The sequence below is a fragment of the Sinohyriopsis cumingii genome, chromosome 2 (assembly GCF_028554795.1).
Source record: "Sinohyriopsis cumingii isolate HCF-2022 chromosome 2, ASM2855479v2, whole genome shotgun sequence".
NCBI lineage: Eukaryota > Metazoa > Mollusca > Bivalvia > Unionida > Unionidae > Sinohyriopsis > Sinohyriopsis cumingii.
In genome coordinates, this window is record NC_142962.1 from 143939257 (window position 1) to 143964520 (window position 25264).

Genomic DNA, 25264 nt, shown 5'->3' on the forward strand with positions numbered 1-25264 from the left:
ACGTCCTAATAAATACTGGTATATATTTTCTTTTGATCCCCAAAATGAACGTCCTAATAAATACTGGTGTGCAGATTGTTTTGATCCCCAAAGTGTACGTGCTAATAAATACTAGTGTACATATTGTTTTGATCCCCGAAGTTTGCGTCCTAATAAATTCCGGTAAGCTTACCATAATACAGCCTTCTTCCTTGTGGAATTTCACTGAATCTTTTCTTGGCATATGCCGATAAAAAAATCATTTCAAACCATACATATATAGCTAGTTTTAAGTTCTTTTGTTCGTTTGAAAACGTGCTATGAAATACTTTTCGTTTATCATTTATTTTTAATATATAGTTTGGGACATATTTCATTGCAAAATAACATATTGTGACTATCACTTTTTCACAAAATCAGAAGAAGAAAAAGCAGAAAACAACAAAATAAAAATAAGAAAGAAGGTCCTGTACACGAAAGAATGGGAATATATTGAAAACAAAATATATATTTGATATAAATAGGCAATACATACATACATACATGCATACATACATACATATATGTATATATTGTCCCAACGCAAAAGCCCTACCAAATTCTGAAATTAATAAATGGATGAGTCAGAGAAAAGGTGAAAAGCCATGGTTTAAAATCTATTTTATGCTATAACGTCACTTTTAGGACATTATTGCAGCATCATGGCGAGGAAAAGTATCATGGCGAGGAAATAGAACCCGACGTTCTACAAACTGAGTTCCCAAGGCTCCGATTTAAAATCTACATTTTTTGGGATTCTCCATTTTTGGAGAAGAAACAACTGATAAACTTATGAAAAAATAATGTCTATTTTAAGAAGAAATAATGTAAATATCCATGTTTTTTGTTTATATACATAATGAAATATTTCAAATAGAGAGGAAATGTTAAACTAACAAGCGGAGCAAGTTCGTCCTCTGACCTTTAATGAAAACCTCCAAATTATCACTCCGACGACCTTTTCAGGAAGGTGAAACACTACGTATTTTGTTTAGAATATTATATGTCCTTGTCACTTCTTGAAACAAAATTCAGAAATTTATAAACACTTATTGCTGTAATGGAAATATTGATCAGAGCTTTATAAAAATTAATGCTGTAATGGAAACAAAGATCAGTGGTTTATTAAAATAAATGAATGTGTAATTGTTCATCTGCTGACGATTTCCTTCATACATTGCATTCTTGTTATCATATGTACATTGCCTTGTACTGATATTCTATAAACTCAGGTTGTCTTCATCTGTACATTGCCTTATACTGATATACTATTATCTCGCCTTGGTATCATTTATGACTTGCCTTATATTGATATCATATTATCTCAGATTGGTATCATATGTGCCATGCCTTATATTGATATCATATTATCTCAGATTGGTATCATATGTGCCATGCCTTATACTGATATACTATTATCTCAGCTTGTTATCATATGTGCCTTGCCTTATACTGATATACTATTATCTCAGCTTGTTATCATATGTGCCATGCCTTATACTGATATTTTATTAACTCAGCTTGTCAAAATACATAACTATATAGCTTAAACATGATCTAAAAATCCGACAAAATTAAGATAGTACCCCCAACAGTAAAACTGTAGTTCACTGCGTTCAAGCGTTGTGTCTCTATTTTCACATTATCCCATGTCTGTATAACATTGACGTTTGCTTCCTCATCAACTGGGTCGTTAAAGATGAGCATCAATTGCTGATGTGACTTGACAATAGAAGTAAATTCAGTTATAAACTCCCATCAATAATAGGTAAATGATAAATCAACTGTACGGCAAATGATTTGATAAAGACAAACAGAGTTATAAACTCCCATCAATAATAGGTAAACCATAAATCAACTGTACGGCAAATGATTTGATAAAGACGGAGTTATAAACTCCCATCAATAATAGGTAAACCATAAATCAACTGTACGGCAAGTGATTTGATAAAGACAGAGTGCATGTCTCTGCAGGTTTGTATTTCTCGCAATGTCACTGTTTGAAATTATATAGATGTCAGAAAGCACACATCCAGACAAACTTGGTAAATATCGCTTACAGTTTCGTTTATTTCTGTATTACTTGGACAATTCAGGTTATCATGCCAAATACAAATTCATCTACATACATGTGACTCGCCGTCGACTGTACTTCAGAAATGTTTTGCTTTTAATACAAAATGTTTGATGAAAAACTAATTAAAACAAAACCGAAAGCACCAAAACATTAAAACCACACAAAAATATACAATAATTTTTCTAAATGTTAAATCAGCCAACCTTCACCCGTCGCGTGGCCAGACTCAAACGCTTTGAAGAGGGGGAGTCAGGAATGTTTGACCTTCTAGCGTGACTACTAGCGCCATTATATCTTTACAGAGGTTAATAAATTGGCTACGTGACCGGTATTCAAGAATTGTCCATCTTTTAAAATTCCTAGTTCGGGGTTCCAAGATCTGAGTCATTTCATGATGGCTCTTATCTATAAAATACAGCAGGGCAATGGAGAAGTCTGGATTTGGGAAAAGTTCTTCGAGATCGAAAGTATATCGCAGCGGATACATTCATATGACTCGGATGTGAGTAAAAGAATGGACACACCAAAACTGGAAACATTTTCTGAGTTGACATTCTCCAAACGGTTCAGCTCAAGTTGTAGATTAAATCTTTTCGTAAAGAAGTCTTCGATGTCAAAGGCGAAACTCTCTTAGTTAAACATGTGGTGGCACCCCTGGGCACAACGAGAAATGTAACAGTACAAATGTCCATACGTTAAACCTTTAGGCGGTACTCTGGTGCAACAATGACACCGTGGGCATAAGGGAAACTTAATTTAGAAACGACATTCTGATGGATAGGAATATATAGCACTGGAATTACAAATGGGGGAATTTAACATGGGAATGGCACTTTCTTGGGGAACGAATAGAAATTAATATTACGCCGTAAGTTCAAAATGTTGTGACGATTTGTCGGCAATGGGAATTTTCCATTAGGCCACTGTATTATGGATTTATAACGACTGGATGAAACGTAATTTAAAAAAATGTTCAAATGTTAACACGTGGAGAACACCCGGCAAACAATAGAAATTTAAAATGTGGCCTTAATAATGCGGGTTTATGGCGACGAGTGTACAATATAATTTAACGACAATATTCATAGGTTTGTCATATGCGGGCGGCTATAGGGAAGTAATGCAATTTACCATTTGACCTCGTTATCCCCTTATAAACAAAGTACAAGCTCCATCTTTATATAGACTACCCTAACATTCCCTTTTATCCTAAACTACCATTCATAATGCCCTTATACCCCAAAATGGGTAGAAATATACACAATAGACCCTCACGCACACTTTTACAAACTATCTTCTTGGATTACGAGCTCAGGTTCTTTACGTATGCAATAGATGGATTTAGTGTTTGACACAGTAATTTGAGAAGTGACACAAAGCTGTAATTTATGTCTTCCTTGTAGTAAAGTTACAAGCCAACACGTGTAAAGAAAAACACACAAAGGATGTCACAATTCGTTGCACATGTATCTTTTTTTATTTAAAAAGTGTCTAGTGTAATAATAACTTAACTACGTTTCTCATTGACTGGTGTCGTTCACAAATACAAGAAGTAATCTTCATCTTTGACTTTATTCTATGTACAATTCTTACAGTTTATCTTTTTAATATTTTAATTTGTTGCAGGTGATTAAATGACAGCGGGTTAAATCACGCCGGCGAAAGTTCTTAGAAATTAAAATAGACAGATCGTACGTTGGCGAATGTGAAGGAAAATGTAACCACCAGAAGTCATTCACATTTACTAATCTTAAAAAGTTCAGAAATATAACTTTTAGCCAATGTATGTTGCAAAGTCCAGTTGAAATTTAGCAACGAATTGTGACAGCCTTTGTGTGTTTTTGTTTACACGTGTTGCCTTGTGACTTTACTACAAGGAAGATATAAATTACAGCTTTGTGTCACTTCTCAAATTACTGTGTCAAACCTTAAATCTAACTATTGGATAAAAAAAAGAACATGAGCTCGTAATCCAGGAAGATACTTTGTATGATGCATTCAGACGAATATCATCAGCCTACTAAGGCAGACATTGAGTTGGAGTATACTAATTATGCCGTTCAGCAGCCGAGGGGCATCCTAGTAGCGAAAGCAAAACACGAAATCACGCAGGTAAATCTTATCATCCAATTTCATAATTCTTACATAGAATTCGATAGTTTAATATAGACAGATTCATTAGGCATATAAACCACAATAAACGAAAATTAAAGATCTAAAAACCAAAGGCTTACATTGCGGTATTGATAATCGTCAAATGCTCGTAAACAATGAATATTTAATATCTAAAGATCGATGTCGGTGATACGAAACACACAACATTTTATAAATATTTGTCAAAGACCTTATTTCACCATATCACGTAGCAACGTTTCTTTGCTATTTATAAATGTTTTGTTTTTTCATTCATCATAGGTCAATCTAAATTTTATTTGACATATATTTTGTTAAGAAAGAAAATCAACTTCTTTAAACTGAACTTTTACTGTAACTGAATTGTAATTGAAACATAACTAATTGAATTTTTTCCCCGAATATTGACTGTAATTGAAAATTAATGAATTATAATTGTAACTGAATTGTAATGGAATGTTTGATGTGGTTATAACTGTAATTGAATTGTAATTGAACTACTGTTATGGTTGTAACTTGTAAATGTAATTTAATTTTAATTGCAAACTAGATTGATAAAGTTTAATGATTTTAAAATTATAACCTTATTTTGTACAAGCTTTATCATCTAGAAGGTTATGGTAATGGCCGTGATGATAATGACGATGACTGTTGTTGTGGCAATGTTTGTAGTAGTTATCTTCATGATCATAATAATAGTCATCACTCTCATCAGGTCTACATTTTGCCTCAACAACGAGTGTATTGCTCATGTTAATGAACAGCAGTTTTACAGCCCTCTGTTTATCAAAGGCTGGGAAACACGAACGTGACCTTGCAAATAATTTTGTATACCTTATTCCGAATAAAATTCCATTTATCTTAGATTGACAAGGCTTTAGTGTTAGATTTATACCTAAGAGGAGGAAAGTAGGTTATACTCAAGATATCAGTTTGCTCACAAATCAGACGTGCACCAGATGAAATTGCTCCCAATAAAGTAGAGTAGGGTGACAGTTGGAATGTAATATTAGACCGCCAGGTTTTGGACTTATGGGGACAAAGGGAAATATAATTTTAAAAAGGGTCATAGTTTTACCTGATGAGTGGTTATAGGGACAATGGGAAATTAATATTAGGCATGTGGGACCTTATGTGTGTGTGTGTGTGTGTGTGTGTGTTGTGGTCTATTGAATTTGAAATTACCAAAAATTACACAATAGGAAATTAATATTAGACACAATGTTGAGCAGTTTATGGGGCATAAGGGAAGTTGCACCTAAGAATGACACTAGACTTCTAACGGAATCTAGCATTATGGCAAACAAATGTTAAAGAAACAATATATATGGTCTCATTTGGGATCATATAGCCTCTAATGGAAATTTAACATTGGCCTATTGAGTTCACAATTTGGACCCATATAAGATCATGAGGAATTTAATACGATGACCAAAAAATATCATTGTTAGGAAATACGGTCATAGGCAAATGAAATGTGAAAATTTCATTTAATATTCAAAAAGCAAGTTGCAGTCACATCCACCCAGTGATCTATGATCATACATGCTGTTTATATTATACAATCTCTAGATAAATTCATTGCTATCCCCTTATAAATAAAGTCAAAACCCTATCCCTCTAAAACTACCCCAAAATTCACTTTTAAACTAAACTACCACCCCATATACGCTTCTAATCCAAGAAAAGAACACTTAAATAGAGAAACTGCTCTGTTTTAAAAAATCAAGCAAGTGCAAAATAAACCCACTGCTGTGCATATTCTCTAAGAAGCAGAGTGGGGTTTAAAAGTTCTGCGACAACGTTGTTTCGCTTATTTCCGTCCCAGATTTAAGTCTTTCATTAAACCTTACCACCCGTTTTCGCTGATAAACATATCGCAGCAGATAATGTTTTGGTGGTTATGTCTTTGCACACATTGTTCATACATTCGTGAGAATGAGTATGCCAGTAGTTGGTGATCCAACAAGTCTTGAATACTGTCATAGACTTCTTTTTATAATATTTAGTGCAATAATGACAACATAAGTTGTGGTAACGTGTTGTGATTTGCAGAGTATATGACATGCCGTTGCCAGAGTCAAGTGGCGATTTGGTTATCTTATAAACGTACCAGTTTGCGAATATCGACCGCTTTGACACGGAAGGTCTGATCCTGAACGGATTTTAAAGCTTCTTTTAAGACCTCAAAGTTGACCTCTTGACTGGAACGATATTTAAAGGTCAGTCTTTTTACCTCACACTTATCATGAAGTTCTCCTTGTTTATGTCGGTACTTATATCCGTACGTTTTAGGTCCATAACTGCCGTAACTGAAAATATCCTCTTCAAACTGTATTTCGGTCCACCGTCCTAAATGTTCCTCATTGACATGTGCGTGATAGCTTGCACAGCTTGGTTCACCAGAGTATACAACGCAGAGCAAATATGTTTTAATTCATGACCGAATTGATGATTGACAATTTGTGACAATTAATTAGTAATGAGTGAGCAGATAACACTATCCTTGTGCGATAACACATGTTAACACTCTCGTTACGCAAGATATTGTACAAATGTTTATAGAGATGAAAATCCATTATACCATAACTTCATTTCTTTCAAACCGTTACAAATATTTGTTGACCACTTTCTAAAATTTTAAAAGTGATACCTCATAGGGATAAATATGTGCAGGTATTTGCGCCGTTTGTTTTTACTCCTACCAATTCGTATAGTGAATATATATATATATATATATATATATATATATATATATATATATATATATATATATACATATATACACACACACACACACACACACACATATATATATATATATATATATATATATATATATATATATATATATATATATATATATATCAGTGGTGAAACAGACAAACACAATCAAAGTAATACAAAAAAGTGTAAACCGGATGTGCCTTTTTAGAGGATATGCAATAATTGGGTTGTAAAATTAAACTTAATTTCTCCTATCCATTCTGTTATCTCCTCTTTGTTCCAAATGTGATAGCGTATATTTCTAACCATTTTTGGGTATAAGGGCATCATGAATGATAGTTTAGAATGAAAAGGAATGTCAGGGTAGTCCATATAAGGAGATGGTTTGAAGTTTGTTTATAAGGGGATAACGGGGATCTTAAAGGGGGATACAGAAGTTAATTTGTTTATAACTGATTTAAATTCTATTTTATACCTCTTCTTTTATATCCTGCCCTGTTTGGTCAATAGATGAGTACGTGCTGGTTACTTAAAACATTCGTGTTGGATTGTAAATGTGTGTTATTTTTGTCAATCCAAACGGCATGTTGGATAATAGATTATTGGGTGATAATCACTGTAATTGGTATCTTGGATAACAAATGTAGTTTTAATATTACATTTTTCTTTCGATCACATACTCATTACTAAAAATGGTAATATTGGATCATTATGTTTCAGTCTGATTGACCCCATACAATTACAAAGTGCTAATCATAGGAGCCAATGTTAAATTCCCGTTAGTCGTCATAGGGTCCGAAAGACTACAAAAGTACAGACTCAGTGTAATATATTTATTAGAGGCTATAGTATCTCATTCCAGATATCATTGTCTACTGAGGAAGCACAATATTATAGCCACAGTGTTAAATTCCCTTTGGATGCCAAAGGATCCCATCTGAAACCATATCGTCTATAACAAATTATAAATCAATAACCAATTCCCACTAGAGATCATACTGCTAATCCCATTTTGAATTTCCTTTATGCTCCTTAGGGTCAATTTCATCCAATGTTAAATACCCATGGACCCATATTGTCCATCCTATATTATGTTAATTTCCGATTGTCCCTAAAAGCACTTATTATGTTAAAACTATGGACATTTTTAAGTTATATTTCACCATGTTCCCATATGGTCTCACTCTGCATACTATTGATTTTGAAATGACGACGGCATAAACTTATAAAATCACATTCTCGACATATGATCTCACTAAGATAACATTAATTTCTCATTTTCACTAAAACAACCCCAATGTGTTAAACGTATAAACATTTTTAACTTTAGAGATCGCCTTGACGATATGAACCCCCCCCCCCCAAAATGGCGGTCAAATGCTAAATTGTTTTTCTTCCCTATAGCCGCCCACACATTTTCAACCTATGAACATTGTGGTTAATTACATTTTACACTTGTCGCTATGAACCAACCATATTACGGCCTCATTTTAAATTACTATTGTTTCCCCGGTGTTATCCACGTGTTAATCAACGGACATTTTTTAAATTACGTTTCATCAAGTCGTTATAAATCGATAATATGGCGGCTTAATGAAAAATTCCCATTGCCGACAAATCGTCAAAACATTTTGAAAATGCCATTCCCACGTTAAATCCCCTTTTTTTGTAATTTCAGTGTTATATATTCCTATCCCTCAGAATGTTGTTTCTAAGTTAAGTTCCCGTTATGCCCACTGTGTCATTGTTGCACCAGAGTACCCACCACATGTTTAACTTATGGACATTTGTACCGTTACATTTCCCGTTGTGCTCCGGGGTGCCACCACATTTTTAAATTGAAGTGTAATGTTAATACCCGTAAAGCCCCACAGTGTCCCAACCCCCATTCCTAGGCGTACTCTTTCAAAATATACATAATGATATTGATTTAGGGCTACAGCTTAGGAAAGTGTAGTAAGTCCATGGAGGGTGTTTAGAACTCGAAAAAGAAGATAACTTCAGCTTTTTGTTTTGTTTCTATTTTCTTACAGATTGTGAATAAACGACAAAAATGTCGAAAGGAATCGTGCACAGAATCATTTATCAGCCTGATGGAGAGAGTTTCGCCTTTGACATCGAAGACTTCTTTACGAAAAGATTCAATCTACAATTCGAGCTGAACCATTTAGAGAATGTCAACTCAAAAAGTGTTTCCAGTTTTGGTGTGTCCATTCTTTTACTCACATCCGAGTCATACGAATGTATTCGCTGTGGTAAACGTTCCGACCTCAAAGAACTGTTCCCAAATCCAGACTTCTCCATTGCCCTGCTATATTTTATAGATAAGAGCCACCATGAAATGACTCAAATCTTGGAACCCCGAACTAGGAATTTTAAAAGATGGACAATTCTTGAATACCGGTCACGTAGCCAATTTATTAGTCTCTGTAAAGATATAATGGCGCTAGTAGTCACGCTAGAAGGTCAAACATTCCTGACGCCCCCTCTTCAAAGCGTTCGAGTCTGGCCACGCGACGGGGTGAAGGTCGGTTTGTTTGACGTGTACAAAATAATTGTATATTCTTTTCTGTGTTTTTAATGCTTTTTTTGTGTTTTCGTTTTTCTTTAGTTAGTTTTTCATCAAATAGATGGATTAAAAGCATCAAATTTCTGAAGTACAGTCGACGGCGAGTCACATGTATGTAGATGTATTTGCATTTAGCATGATATCCTGAATAGTTCAAGCAATCAGAAATAAATGAAAGTAAGCGATATTTACCAAGTTTCTCTTGAAGTGTGCTTTCTACATCTATATAATTTCAAACGGTTACATTGCGAGAAATACAAACTGCAGAAGCATGCAATTTTTTTGTCTTTATAAAATCATTTGCCGTAGAGTTGATTTATGGTTTACCTATTATTGATGGATGTATATAACTAGATTTACTTTTTTTTGTCAAGTCCCATCAGCAGTTGATGCTCATATTTAACGACCCAGTTGATGAGGAAGCAAACGTCAGTGTTATACAGATGTGGGATAATGTGAAAATAGAGACACAACGCTTCAACGCAATGAACTACAGTTTTACTGTTGGAGGTACTATCTTAATTTTGTTGCATTTTTAGATCATGTTTAAGCTGTATTGTTTTGTATCTTAACAAGTTGAGTTAATAGAATATCAATATATTTCAAGGCACATATGATAACAAGCTGAGATAATAGAATATAAGGCAATGTACAGATGATAACAAGCTGAGATAATAGAATATCAGTATAAGGCAAGGCATATATGATAACAAACTGAGATAATAGAATATAAATCAATGTACAGATGATAACAAGCTGAGTTAATATAATATCATTATAAGGCAAGGCATATATGATAACAAGCTGAGATAATAGAATATAAGGCAATGTACAGATGATAACAAGCTGAGTTAATATAATATCAATATAAGGCAAGGCATATATGATAACAAGCTGAGATAATAGAATATAAGGCAATGTACAGATGATAACAAGCTGAGTTAATATAATATCAATATAAGGCAAGGCATATATGATAACAAGCTGAGATAATAGAATATAAGGCAATGTACAGATGATAACAAGCTGAGTTAATATAATATCAATATAAGGCAAGGCATATATGATAACAAGCTGAGATAATAGAATATCAGTATAAGGCAAGGCATATATGATAAAAAGCTGAGATAATATAATATCAGTATAAGGCAATGTACAGATGATAACAAGTTAATAAAATATCAGTACAAGGCAATGTACAGATGATAACAAGCGTGCAATGGATGAAGGAAATCGCCAGGAGATGAACAATTACACATTTATTTATTTTAATGAACCATTCATGATCATTGTTTCCATTACAGCAATATGTGTTTATAAATCTCTGATTTTTGTTTCAAGGAGTGACAAGGACGAATACTATTCTAAACAAAATACGCAATGGTTCACCTGCCTGAAAAGGTTGAAAAAACGATAATTTGGAAGCTTTCATTAAAGGTCACAGGGCGGATTTGCTTCGCTTGTAAATTTACAATTTCCCCTTAATTCGAAGTTCTACATTGATGCATGCAAGAAACTTCAAAGACATGCTCATAAATATACACTATCTATTCTTTAGAAGTCAGGATACATGTAATATTTTTCGTCGTTCTTTCAGCCTTGACTGTGAACTTGATTTTTGAGATAGGGGATGATTTCTATCCAAAGAATTTACAATTTCTTAGTTTGTAGATTTGGAAAACAGCGCTCGAAATAAAAAAAAATAAAAAAGGATGCAACAGACAGTCTTCAGTAAAGATGCTCATATTATATGTAAAACTATGGCTGACTCGTATCAATTGTACAGAGTCACTCTGTTTATTAAAGAAAAGTAAGCTTACAGTTTGGGTAATGAATTTAATCAAAATTACCCAAATAACAATAAAGCATATTTCCAGATGTCGAAGCAGGGCAGATAAAGCTTGCTGTATTTGTCAATGATGCCATTTATGGGAAAGCCATGCTGCACGTACCGCACGATGACTCGAAGATGGAGCAGATCTCGAAGCTGGTACATGACGTCATCAACCCGGTGGAGCTACTTTGCCAGGCACTCAGTCTTGACTCCAGCAGCAAAGAGGACCTGGACAGGGAGCTGATAGATATCATGCCAGACAATGTAAGCCCTTTAGACAAAGTCTTTAATAGACTTGAGCGGGACAAATTCGGAGGTGAGTTTCAATCTGTAATTAATAAATTTAAATAGATAGTATGAGGTATAATTTGTTTCTTGTTGTATCTTCACAAGGCAAGTGGTTTTAAATAAACAATCAGCTAAAATTTACAATTTCAAAATAGTCTAAAGGCAGAAGTTTGATATATCTCAATTTTCTCAAATATGTTTGATTGTAAAATGTTAAAAGACATGACACATTAAGAAGTATGACAATTATAAAAATAATGATGGTTCTTACTTTTTAAAATCTTTTTACTAGTATCTCATATATAAAAAGATTAACGGGACTAGAGACAGAGCATATATGATTCAATATCAGATTCATAAATAACAATATGTATTAAAGTTTACATTTATTCCTAAAAGTGCTGTATGCATTGGAACTTTTTCATTTAGAACCCAATTCAAAGCACGAGTTTCCGACTCTAGTACACTTTGGCGCCAAATTTGGACTACATCATCTCTGCATGCAACTTATGAAGTTTCCTGGTGGAAAGCAGGCCCTGCAAATTAAAAACAAAAATGGATTGCTTCCGCATGAGATTGCAAATGAGGAAAAATTTATAGATTTGGCTTTTGTAAGTTCACATAATTAAGAAGAATGTAGTGTAGTTCTACATATTCAATACAAACAGCATTTCCTTCTAACTACAGTTAAACATTCTTTGCACGATACAAGACTAGCATTCTGCAACGTTAAATCCTGTCGAATAGAACATATTCTCTGATATCCTCTGGAAACCTACTCGTAACGGAGTCCAAATAACATGAACATCGCTCGTATTTCTGAGTACTTTTACAACTTCAAACTATTCACTTACGACATTAATTTTTTACTTTACTTGTGTGAGTTAGGTGAAAATATCGTCATCTAGGATAATACCCAGCTGATGAGTAGTTAAAAGGTATATACATTTAAAACCAATTCTGGCAACAACCAGTTGACGTGCTGTATATAAACAATATATCTTAATAGATTTGTACTTTGCAAGATGTACATGATAGGTATGAAATTCTATTAATTCAATGTAGTGTAAAATTGGAGATTGCAATGTTGTCTAGTTCGACGCCTTGTTTCGGTAGGTCCGACCTTGAAACATATTGCTATCAGTTTCTTGTATTTCAAGTGAAAACCTCTAAGACCATCCATTTACTTTAACTCAATTCATCGTATCATCAGAATTTGCATCTGGCGACTAGCTGACGTTGCCATCACTCCGAGACAGCGCTCGATGAGTTTTACTTTGTCAAATATTGAGTGACCGGATCTGATGTGCCTAACTAAACTCTATTATGTTCTGAAATATTTCAAAATATGTACATTGACTCTTTATTAAATGGTAAATAAAACATAACATCAACGGTTAGCTTCCATTTTTAGACATTAGAGGGGATATAATTGATATCGAGCTGCAGGATAAAGTCACAAAGCATATTGATAAAATCGAGGAGATGTGGCTTTGCTACTCTACTGCATTGTTTTGTGGCATCATTTCTGTAGCATTGATGCGATATTCAGTCACTTAAGTGACTTTCGCTTCTTGCCACTGAAAGCTTTATTGCTCGAGTTTGTCGTAGGCATGTTGACGCTTTGTTGCGTATTTTGTTGCTTTGACTGTTTCTGTTCATGTTGCTTTGTCGTGGAGAGAGTTATTTAATCTTCATTAGATGATACATAAGGACAGTAAATCTCGATGACTCGTTACGAAAAAGAAGTGGTTATATTTTATTCGAATCCATGCATACCGTTATTTTTCACCAAAACACGAATATTTAGAAATATGTCAATTTTATTCCTGCAGGCTCTCCAGACCGCGGATGGTAAGTATATCACATCCAATCATTCTTTATCATTTTTGTTTCACAAATCATTCATGAAGCAAATTTATTGGGTGCAAACATTGGGAGGGAGTTGGTGGTTGAGAACAAATGATTTAGCCTTCGTTAATGTCAATCTTAAAGGACTGAACATTACATTAGGACCAGTCAAGCGAAGCGTGGTATGATATCCATTGAATCGTGCAAAACCTGACTATTGAATATTTCTGTAGGATTAATATTATATTGCACTAGAATAGAATCTAGTGATGATACCTTAATAAATTAGTCTCTTAGACCAATACTATTTGAAAGAAAAATTACATGGAGGCATACAATAAAAAATGCATTTTAGACATATTTCTGTTTCCCCGCAATATTTCGACAACAACGCACAAAGAGCAAAACACGAATGGCATGTAAGACACTAAATAGCCCACTAATAGCTTCAATAACATAAATATATAATGCAGTAAATATCATACATACTAATCATAAGTAAACAAGCACAATCATAGTAAACGTAATACAGATGCCAATTAACAAAGATAATTACATCAATATTGATTGATTAAATTAGAATATGCTCGGGCCGAGAAGTATTGAGGGATAATTATGTTAACTGCAATTTTATCTCATCGTTCTTCGTATTTAGCTTTTCTATCTTAATCCATAGCTGTTATGCTGGTTGTTATTTTTTGTGTAATATTTTTATCATGTTTCATTTTGCAACACTTCAAACACAGAATTGAGCAAAATGTCCTTCTTTCCTTTGATTATACTTTGTATTACCTAATGAACATGAATACGAAAGTATAAACTAATAAATAACAATTTTATTATATATTTCGCTGAAATATATAAGTATAAGAAAGATAATGTAGCCACAGTGGTGATATCAATTTTATTGTAAGAGTGGCGAAATCACTTTTGGAGTTACTTTAACTTCCCATCGAAGAAATATATCTGCCCATAATTATGCTATTCAAATCTGTATTTCCATACTTTGACTTATTTCTTCTTCTATCCTCCCCTTCTCTCCATCTATGTCAAGAGTGTAGACCCTTTAGCATACATTTTTTTAATCAATAAATAGGCCCAATAAAAAACGCCTAAAATGAATTCCAAATAACAAACCGTAGGCTTCAAGCATTAAGTTTAAAAATTATTTTTCAAAATGAATTCTTAAAATTATTATTGACTGAACATGACTGATCTGTTGCTATTATATTTTCTATCACCGATACAGTTTGCTTTTGGCACTATACGACATACACATTTTTAGGAAAAGCTGTTATTTAAATATAGTAATATAATTGTTCAAGGGGCGATTCTAACTCTCAACGAACTCATAATCCTGTCTGAAGACGATGAATGAATCTAACATTTTGAGTGTTGATTGCAAATTAAATGATAGGCGAAATTTGGGTGTAGTGTGTCTTGCCGAACGTCTCTGTCATGTTAACATCGCCAACAATATACGTTTAAAAGCAAAGATATTGGAAATAATCAAAATAAATACATACAAATTGTTGAACGTGACGGATCCAGACTATTTCTGCATGATTCCAACCACCCCAAAAGTGCTTGCTATTATTAATCGGCGCAAGATATGTGTCAAGGAAAATAAAAATCACTTTTGTGTGGTTGAAAACTGTCATTAACGTGACAAATGCACACTTTGAATCATAATTTAATACCAGTCAAATTTGTGAAAGGTCGCTGTCCAAACGTATTGTACATTTCGGAAATTTTCTTTAATGACGAAGTAATACAGCCGTTAATCGCATTGGCACAAAATAGTGAAAAGAGCCATGTAGATCGAAGGTTTTTGCCTTCAGATATAAGAAAACGCATCACTTGTGTCAATATAGTGTTTCCTCACTTCGCTTCCGAAATATTTCTTTATATAGATATACAAAATATGGATATTTACATTATTTGTTCCTAAAATAGATATTATTTTTCTATAAGTTGATTAGTTGTTTCTTCTCCAGAAAAGGAGAACCCCTAAAAGGTAGATTTTAAATCGGAGCCTCGCGAGCTCAGTTTGTAGAACGTTGGGTTCCATTTCCTCGCCGTGATACTTTTCCTCGGCATGATACTGCAATAATGTACTAAAAGTGACATTATAGCATAAAATAGATTTTAAACCATGGCACTTCACCTTTCCTTTGAGTCATTTATTTCTTTCTTTCAGAATCTGGTAAACCTGTTCCGAAGGGAGAATATCCAGTAAGCATATATATATATATATATATATATATATATATATATATATATATATATATATATATATATATATATATATATATATATATATATAACCTATTCGTATCATATATTTTATTTTGAATATATTCACATACTTTCGCGTACATGACTATTTCTTATTTATTTTGTTGTTTTCTGCTTTTTCTTCTTATGTTTTTGTGAAAAAGTGACAGTCACAATATGTTTTTTTGTAATGAAATATGTCCGAAACTACATATTAAAAATAAATGATAAACGAAAAGTTTTTCATAGCACGTTTTCAAAAGAACAAACGGACTTAAAACTAGCTATATATGTATGGTTTGAAATGATTTCTTTTATAGACATATGCCAAGAAAAGATTCAGTGAAATTCCACAAGGAAGAAGGCTGTATCATGGTAAGCTTACCAGAATTTATTAGGACTTAAACTTTGGGGATCAAACCAATATGTACACCAGTATTTATTAGGACGTAAACTTAGGGGATCAAAACAATATGCACACCAGTATTTGGACATAGTACACAATTAATTTTACTATATGTTCTCTACATTTGTTTCTCAGTACTGACCTTTCCACTGTGTGACAATCAATGCAAATCATATGTTAATCTAAAATACCTTCAAAGATGACTTCACGGTTAAGTTCTTGTCAAAGGTTGACCTGCTCTTTTTTTAGATCATTGACTGTCAACATAACAGCATGTAACCAGAACACGTATTTCACTTCCGGATCATCACCAAGGCCTTATTACTCACTGTGCACTGTCGCCAAAATACATACAGACAACAACACCCTGAGCTCATATTATCAAGAATAAACAGTTACCTTTAAATCCCTACCAAAACTGCATAAATAAAACTCTTCTATCACCATCAAAATGAGAGAGGAAAAAATGTTCTAAAAATAGACTAGAACTACATTCGTGGGTACTGAACTGGAAGTATTAATTGTGATGTAATTCCTGACAGGCTCCATGTTTTACGCCAATTTTAGTCAAACTTTTATATTTGCATGCTATACCTATTTCAACTTTATACATGAAGTCTTTTCGAATTTCCTTGCAAGGAAAACATGTGACACCTGTCAGAAAGTATGTAGTGCTGGTGTTCCACAGGGTGCAAGTTCTGGTCCAAGTGCTCTTGAGAAACCAAAACTAAATTTGCTATATCTTCCTTAATTATAGGAATTTTTCAATGCAGTAAAAACCTAATTGTGATACAAGATAAGCCCTGTCTGAAAATGTGTTTGAAAATTACAAATGTTGATAAATTCAGTTTTAATGGCAAATTAAATAAACATTTAAATTTTAAAAACTAAATTTTATTGAAAACTTAAATTTTCATACAAGTTTTAAAACACAGTTTGACAAATTTTAGACAGAAAAGTTGACTAATGAATGATATTTAAAACAAATGGTAGTTTGGGTCTGTATAACTGATAACATTTTCCCCAGGGGTAGTGAAGCATCATAGCTCATAGTGATTTTGGCAGCAAACCGCAATATGCCTGTCCAGATGCATATAGGTGTACACACTAAAGAAACACTGACAGGTGCTATGTTCCACATTTATTGTGTCAGGTACTTAGGCAGTTGTTTCCATAACTAATAGCACATTCAGATTTAAAGTTCTAATGGGACCACTACCATGTTTTATAGCAAAAATGCATTCCATTTCAATGTCGATAACAACAAAAGGTGGCAATGGGATAGGAAAATAGCTTCTAGGGAGGTTCTACCTTACTGAAAAATGGTGCTGATCTCTCTCATGAAAACCTAAGCCATGTCTTTGAGGTGCCATGTATCAGTGTGGTGATATGAACTAATCTTGGTCACTTATGGTAGTACACTGCACATGCCCTTATGAAACCATGCTATTACCACCAGACTACTCAGGAGAGCTTCCAAGCTAATCCAACTCTAACACTTTGTTCCAGATACCAGGCTAGACCTGAAAAGATGCAATATGTTTCACTTAATTCTAGAAAACAGTAAGATCTATGTAAATGAAGTTAAAATGTGTTAGATATGGTGATTTCAAATTAACATTAAGGTTGCAAGCATGGGGGAAAATATTAAACTTGACAGAGTGACACTCAGAAATGTGAAGCAATGGCCATGTATTAAAGTGTTAAATTCATCCTAAAAGTATATGAGGTTTCTAGAAGCACATTTAGCCATTTACAAGTTAAATAACTAATCAGGTAGACTATGTATCATAAAGTTTAAGGCAATGTTGGGGCGGTGAGGTTTGATCATTGGTGTAAACATTATTACATACCAGTATACAGGAAAGTCAAGTGACAATATACTAAATTAGAATGTGTTACTATAAGCATTCTTATTCATGAGGGAAATAACAATTTTGGATATTGCAAGTGAATACAGCCAAATGTGGTCATAAAAATCAACTATAAGTACCAATAAATCCTATATCATCAGCTAAATGTGAAATTCTCATCCCCAAAACTTGTAAACAAGGATGGAAATTTGCATATGTGGGACATATACAATGTACTTGTTAAGATCAAATATGCAAACATAAATCAAATTATCTATTTGAACATTTATATGGTATTTTGAAGAGTGTTGGTTACCAATTATTAAGCTCATTGATTGAATGGAATCAGATATCAGCTGATGTTTCAATACCGCACTCTGTCAAAGTACTAAATTGAAATATGTTACCATACATAGGCATATTCATGATGAAAATAACATTTTGGGATATTTTCAGTGCACATAGCCATAAATGTGCTTTACAGGTTCACTATAGGTAAAATGTCAGCCTATATGATGTACTGAATGTGAACTTTTGATCCCAAACATTCTAAAATGGATGGATATTTGTACATGTGGGATATGTAACCATGTACAAAGTTAAATTCAAATAATTTGTTTGAATGCTTCTTATGTAATCTTTAGAGTGTCAATTAACAAATAGTATTAGTAATTAATAATGCATAAAGCAAGATGGATCATTAGAATTCCCATAACATCATATAGGCCACAATGCCGCACTACACCAATCAATATCTTAACCTAACTGAACAATAAAATGGAATGCATTTTGTATTCAACTTACATCATTTTGCTTTTTTCTTACATCCAAGGGTAAATATACCTGGGGGAAGCATATTTTATCCCTTTGACCTGTATTTCATTCTCAGACAGTTTAAAATGATTTAGTAGAGAACTTGAGTAGGTTCTAGTATAAAGTTTTCATCGCTGTCCTCTCACTAAATACCTTATAACTATGTTTATAAACAATTACTGAAGGCTATACAAGCAGATATTTGTTACTCAGGAAGTGACCCCATCATAAACACATAAATTAACTGATTGGACCCCTAATAAATAGTCTGAATGGCCAATACAAATTATAATTTTGTCTTCATGTATTTTTAATGAAGGTCTCATTTTGACTACAAAGATATTTTCTCTGACAAAATGTGACAAAAATCCACCATTGGAGCTTTTATATGGTGTAGGAATACATACATGCTGATAACATTTAATATGATTCCCAAAAATATTATATATGTGCATTTTAGGGGTTTTTTAATTTTTTTTTTTAATTTTTTTTAAATTTTATTAAAATTTTTAAAATAAAAATTAATTTTTTACTTTTAATTTCATTCTTATATTTTAAAAGTCAATATACATGACATATTAAAATTTCATGTGTCTATCTTTAATAATAAAGATTTTATACCAATTTAAACTTTGCTCAAATACTGCCCTTACAGGACATAGTACACAATTAATTTTACTATATGTTCTCTACATTTGTTTCTCAGTACTGACCTTTCCACTGTGTGACAATCAATGCAAATCATATGTTAATCTAAAATACCTTCAAAGATGACTTCACGGTTAAGTTCTTGTCAAAGGTTGACCTGCTCTTTTTTTAGATCATTGACTGTCAACATAACAGCATGTAACCAGAACACGTATTTCACTTCCGGATCATCACCAAGGCCTTATTACTCACTGTGCACTGTCGCCAAAATACATACAGACAACAACACCCTGAGCTCATATTATCAAGAATAAACAGTTACCTTTAAATCCCTACCAAAACTGCATAAATAAAACTCTTCTATCACCATCAAAATGAGAGAGGAAAAAATGTTCTAAAAATAGACTAGAACTACATTCGTGGGTACTGAACTGGAAGTATTAATTGTGATGTAATTCCTGACAGGCTCCATGTTTTACGCCAATTTTAGTCAAACTTTTATATTTGCATGCTATACCTATTTCAACTTTATACATGAAGTCTTTTCGAATTTCCTTGCAAGGAAAACATGTGACACCTGTCAGAAAGTATGTAGTGCTGGTGTTCCACAGGGTGCAAGTTCTGGTCCAAGTGCTCTTGAGAAACCAAAACTAAATTTGCTATATCTTCCTTAATTATAGGAATTTTTCAATGCAGTAAAAACCTAATTGTGATACAAGATAAGCCCTGTCTGAAAATGTGTTTGAAAATTACAAATGTTGATAAATTCAGTTTTAATGGCAAATTAAATAAACATTTAAATTTTAAAAACTAAATTTTATTGAAAACTTAAATTTTCATACAAGTTTTAAAACACAGTTTGACAAATTTTAGACAGAAAAGTTGACTAATGAATGATATTTAAAACAAATGGTAGTTTGGGTCTGTATAACTGATAACATTTTCCCCAGGGGTAGTGAAGCATCATAGCTCATAGTGATTTTGGCAGCAAACCGCAATATGCCTGTCCAGATGCATATAGGTGTACACACTAAAGAAACACTGACAGGTGCTATGTTCCACATTTATTGTGTCAGGTACTTAGGCAGTTGTTTCCATAACTAATAGCACATTCAGATTTAAAGTTCTAATGGGACCACTACCATGTTTTATAGCAAAAATGCATTCCATTTCAATGTCGATAACAACAAAAGGTGGCAATGGGATAGGAAAATAGCTTCTAGGGAGGTTCTACCTTACTGAAAAATGGTGCTGATCTCTCTCATGAAAACCTAAGCCATGTCTTTGAGGTGCCATGTATCAGTGTGGTGATATGAACTAATCTTGGTCACTTATGGTAGTACACTGCACATGCCCTTATGAAACCATGCTATTACCACCAGACTACTCAGGAGAGCTTCCAAGCTAATCCAACTCTAACACTTTGTTCCAGATACCAGGCTAGACCTGAAAAGATGCAATATGTTTCACTTAATTCTAGAAAACAGTAAGATCTATGTAAATGAAGTTAAAATGTGTTAGATATGGTGATTTCAAATTAACATTAAGGTTGCAAGCATGGGGGAAAATATTAAACTTGACAGAGTGACACTCAGAAATGTGAAGCAATGGCCATGTATTAAAGTGTTAAATTCATCCTAAAAGTATATGAGGTTTCTAGAAGCACATTTAGCCATTTACAAGTTAAATAACTAATCAGGTAGACTATGTATCATAAAGTTTAAGGCAATGTTGGGGCGGTGAGGTTTGATCATTGGTGTAAACATTATTACATACCAGTATACAGGAAAGTCAAGTGACAATATACTAAATTAGAATGTGTTACTATAAGCATTCTTATTCATGAGGGAAATAACAATTTTGGATATTGCAAGTGAATACAGCCAAATGTGGTCATAAAAATCAACTATAAGTACCAATAAATCCTATATCATCAGCTAAATGTGAAATTCTCATCCCCAAAACTTGTAAACAAGGATGGAAATTTGCATATGTGGGACATATACAATGTACTTGTTAAGATCAAATATGCAAACATAAATCAAATTATCTATTTGAACATTTATATGGTATTTTGAAGAGTGTTGGTTACCAATTATTAAGCTCATTGATTGAATGGAATCAGATATCAGCTGATGTTTCAATACCGCACTCTGTCAAAGTACTAAATTGAAATATGTTACCATACATAGGCATATTCATGATGAAAATAACATTTTGGGATATTTTCAGTGCACATAGCCATAAATGTGCTTTACAGGTTCACTATAGGTAAAATGTCAGCCTATATGATGTACTGAATGTGAACTTTTGATCCCAAACATTCTAAAATGGATGGATATTTGTACATGTGGGATATGTAACCATGTACAAAGTTAAATTCAAATAATTTGTTTGAATGCTTCTTATGTAATCTTTAGAGTGTCAATTAACAAATAGTATTAGTAATTAATAATGCATAAAGCAAGATGGATCATTAGAATTCCCATAACATCATATAGGCCACAATGCCGCACTACACCAATCAATATCTTAACCTAACTGAACAATAAAATGGAATGCATTTTGTATTCAACTTACATCATTTTGCTTTTTTCTTACATCCAAGGGTAAATATACCTGGGGGAAGCATATTTTATCCCTTTGACCTGTATTTCATTCTCAGACAGTTTAAAATGATTTAGTAGAGAACTTGAGTAGGTTCTAGTATAAAGTTTTCATCGCTGTCCTCTCACTAAATACCTTATAACTATGTTTATAAACAATTACTGAAGGCTATACAAGCAGATATTTGTTACTCAGGAAGTGACCCCATCATAAACACATAAATTAACTGATTGGACCCCTAATAAATAGTCTGAATGGCCAATACAAATTATAATTTTGTCTTCATGTATTTTTAATGAAGGTCTCATTTTGACTACAAAGATATTTTCTCTGACAAAATGTGACAAAAATCCACCATTGGAGCTTTTATATGGTGTAGGAATACATACATGCTGATAACATTTAATATGATTCCCAAAAATATTATATATGTGCATTTTAGGGGTTTTTTAATTTTTTTTTTTAATTTTTTTTAAATTTTATTAAAATTTTTAAAATAAAAATTAATTTTTTACTTTTAATTTCATTCTTATATTTTAAAAGTCAATATACATGACATATTAAAATTTCATGTGTCTATCTTTAATAATAAAGATTTTATACCAATTTAAACTTTGCTCAAATACTGCCCTTACAGGACATAGTACACAATTAATTTTACTATATGTTCTCTACATTTGTTTCTCAGTACTGACCTTTCCACTGTGTGACAATCAATGCAAATCATATGTTAATCTAAAATACCTTCAAAGATGACTTCACGGTTAAGTTCTTGTCAAAGGTTGACCTGCTCTTTTTTTAGATCATTGACTGTCAACATAACAGCATGTAACCAGAACACGTATTTCACTTCCGGATCATCACCAAGGCCTTATTACTCACTGTGCACTGTCGCCAAAATACATACAGACAACAACACCCTGAGCTCATATTATCAAGAATAAACAGTTACCTTTAAATCCCTACCAAAACTGCATAAATAAAACTCTTCTATCACCATCAAAATGAGAGAGGAAAAAATGTTCTAAAAATAGACTAGAACTACATTCGTGGGTACTGAACTGGAAGTATTAATTGTGATGTAATTCCTGACAGGCTCCATGTTTTACGCCAATTTTAGTCAAACTTTTATATTTGCATGCTATACCTATTTCAACTTTATACATGAAGTCTTTTCGAATTTCCTTGCAAGGAAAACATGTGACACCTGTCAGAAAGTATGTAGTGCTGGTGTTCCACAGGGTGCAAGTTCTGGTCCAAGTGCTCTTGAGAAACCAAAACTAAATTTGCTATATCTTCCTTAATTATAGGAATTTTTCAATGCAGTAAAAACCTAATTGTGATACAAGATAAGCCCTGTCTGAAAATGTGTTTGAAAATTACAAATGTTGATAAATTCAGTTTTAATGGCAAATTAAATAAACATTTAAATTTTAAAAACTAAATTTTATTGAAAACTTAAATTTTCATACAAGTTTTAAAACACAGTTTGACAAATTTTAGACAGAAAAGTTGACTAATGAATGATATTTAAAACAAATGGTAGTTTGGGTCTGTATAACTGATAACATTTTCCCCAGGGGTAGTGAAGCATCATAGCTCATAGTGATTTTGGCAGCAAACCGCAATATGCCTGTCCAGATGCATATAGGTGTACACACTAAAGAAACACTGACAGGTGCTATGTTCCACATTTATTGTGTCAGGTACTTAGGCAGTTGTTTCCATAACTAATAGCACATTCAGATTTAAAGTTCTAATGGGACCACTACCATGTTTTATAGCAAAAATGCATTCCATTTCAATGTCGATAACAACAAAAGGTGGCAATGGGATAGGAAAATAGCTTCTAGGGAGGTTCTACCTTACTGAAAAATGGTGCTGATCTCTCTCATGAAAACCTAAGCCATGTCTTTGAGGTGCCATGTATCAGTGTGGTGATATGAACTAATCTTGGTCACTTATGGTAGTACACTGCACATGCCCTTATGAAACCATGCTATTACCACCAGACTACTCAGGAGAGCTTCCAAGCTAATCCAACTCTAACACTTTGTTCCAGATACCAGGCTAGACCTGAAAAGATGCAATATGTTTCACTTAATTCTAGAAAACAGTAAGATCTATGTAAATGAAGTTAAAATGTGTTAGATATGGTGATTTCAAATTAACATTAAGGTTGCAAGCATGGGGGAAAATATTAAACTTGACAGAGTGACACTCAGAAATGTGAAGCAATGGCCATGTATTAAAGTGTTAAATTCATCCTAAAAGTATATGAGGTTTCTAGAAGCACATTTAGCCATTTACAAGTTAAATAACTAATCAGGTAGACTATGTATCATAAAGTTTAAGGCAATGTTGGGGCGGTGAGGTTTGATCATTGGTGTAAACATTATTACATACCAGTATACAGGAAAGTCAAGTGACAATATACTAAATTAGAATGTGTTACTATAAGCATTCTTATTCATGAGGGAAATAACAATTTTGGATATTGCAAGTGAATACAGCCAAATGTGGTCATAAAAATCAACTATAAGTACCAATAAATCCTATATCATCAGCTAAATGTGAAATTCTCATCCCCAAAACTTGTAAACAAGGATGGAAATTTGCATATGTGGGACATATACAATGTACTTGTTAAGATCAAATATGCAAACATAAATCAAATTATCTATTTGAACATTTATATGGTATTTTGAAGAGTGTTGGTTACCAATTATTAAGCTCATTGATTGAATGGAATCAGATATCAGCTGATGTTTCAATACCGCACTCTGTCAAAGTACTAAATTGAAATATGTTACCATACATAGGCATATTCATGATGAAAATAACATTTTGGGATATTTTCAGTGCACATAGCCATAAATGTGCTTTACAGGTTCACTATAGGTAAAATGTCAGCCTATATGATGTACTGAATGTGAACTTTTGATCCCAAACATTCTAAAATGGATGGATATTTGTACATGTGGGATATGTAACCATGTACAAAGTTAAATTCAAATAATTTGTTTGAATGCTTCTTATGTAATCTTTAGAGTGTCAATTAACAAATAGTATTAGTAATTAATAATGCATAAAGCAAGATGGATCATTAGAATTCCCATAACATCATATAGGCCACAATGCCGCACTACACCAATCAATATCT

The 25264-nt window shown here is 33.0% G+C and overlaps 1 protein-coding gene and 1 long non-coding RNA gene across 3 annotated transcripts in view; one reads left to right on the plus strand and one right to left on the minus strand.

Annotated features, from left to right (window-relative positions):
- Positions 1 to 3565: 3565 nt before the first annotated feature.
- Positions 3566 to 25264, plus strand: part of LOC149805998 (B-cell scaffold protein with ankyrin repeats-like) — a 30271-nt gene continuing 8572 nt past the window's right edge. The window contains exons 1-9 of one of the 2 annotated variants that reach the window (XM_089950819.1): positions 3566 to 4207; positions 6284 to 6450; positions 8989 to 9482; positions 9899 to 10034; positions 11402 to 11674; positions 12076 to 12257; positions 13482 to 13500; positions 15698 to 15732; positions 16095 to 16149. In XM_089950819.1, coding sequence (XP_089806945.1) covers positions 9009 to 9482; positions 9899 to 10034; positions 11402 to 11674; positions 12076 to 12257; positions 13482 to 13500; positions 15698 to 15732; positions 16095 to 16149 — 1174 coding nt within the window. In that variant the 5' untranslated portion in view covers positions 3566 to 4207; positions 6284 to 6450; positions 8989 to 9008. The remainder of the gene's footprint in view (positions 4208 to 6283; positions 6451 to 8988; positions 9483 to 9898; positions 10035 to 11401; positions 11675 to 12075; positions 12258 to 13481; positions 13501 to 15697; positions 15733 to 16094; positions 16150 to 25264) is intronic. The other variant, XM_089950820.1, reaches the window with a different exon arrangement.
- On the minus strand, positions 16614 to 24339 carry LOC149805999 (uncharacterized). Its single transcript, XR_016419836.1, has 3 exons — positions 23966 to 24339; positions 20729 to 20940; positions 16614 to 17703 (listed from the first exon to the last, which is right to left on the minus strand). It is a non-coding gene; the product is annotated as an uncharacterized LOC149805999 (long non-coding RNA).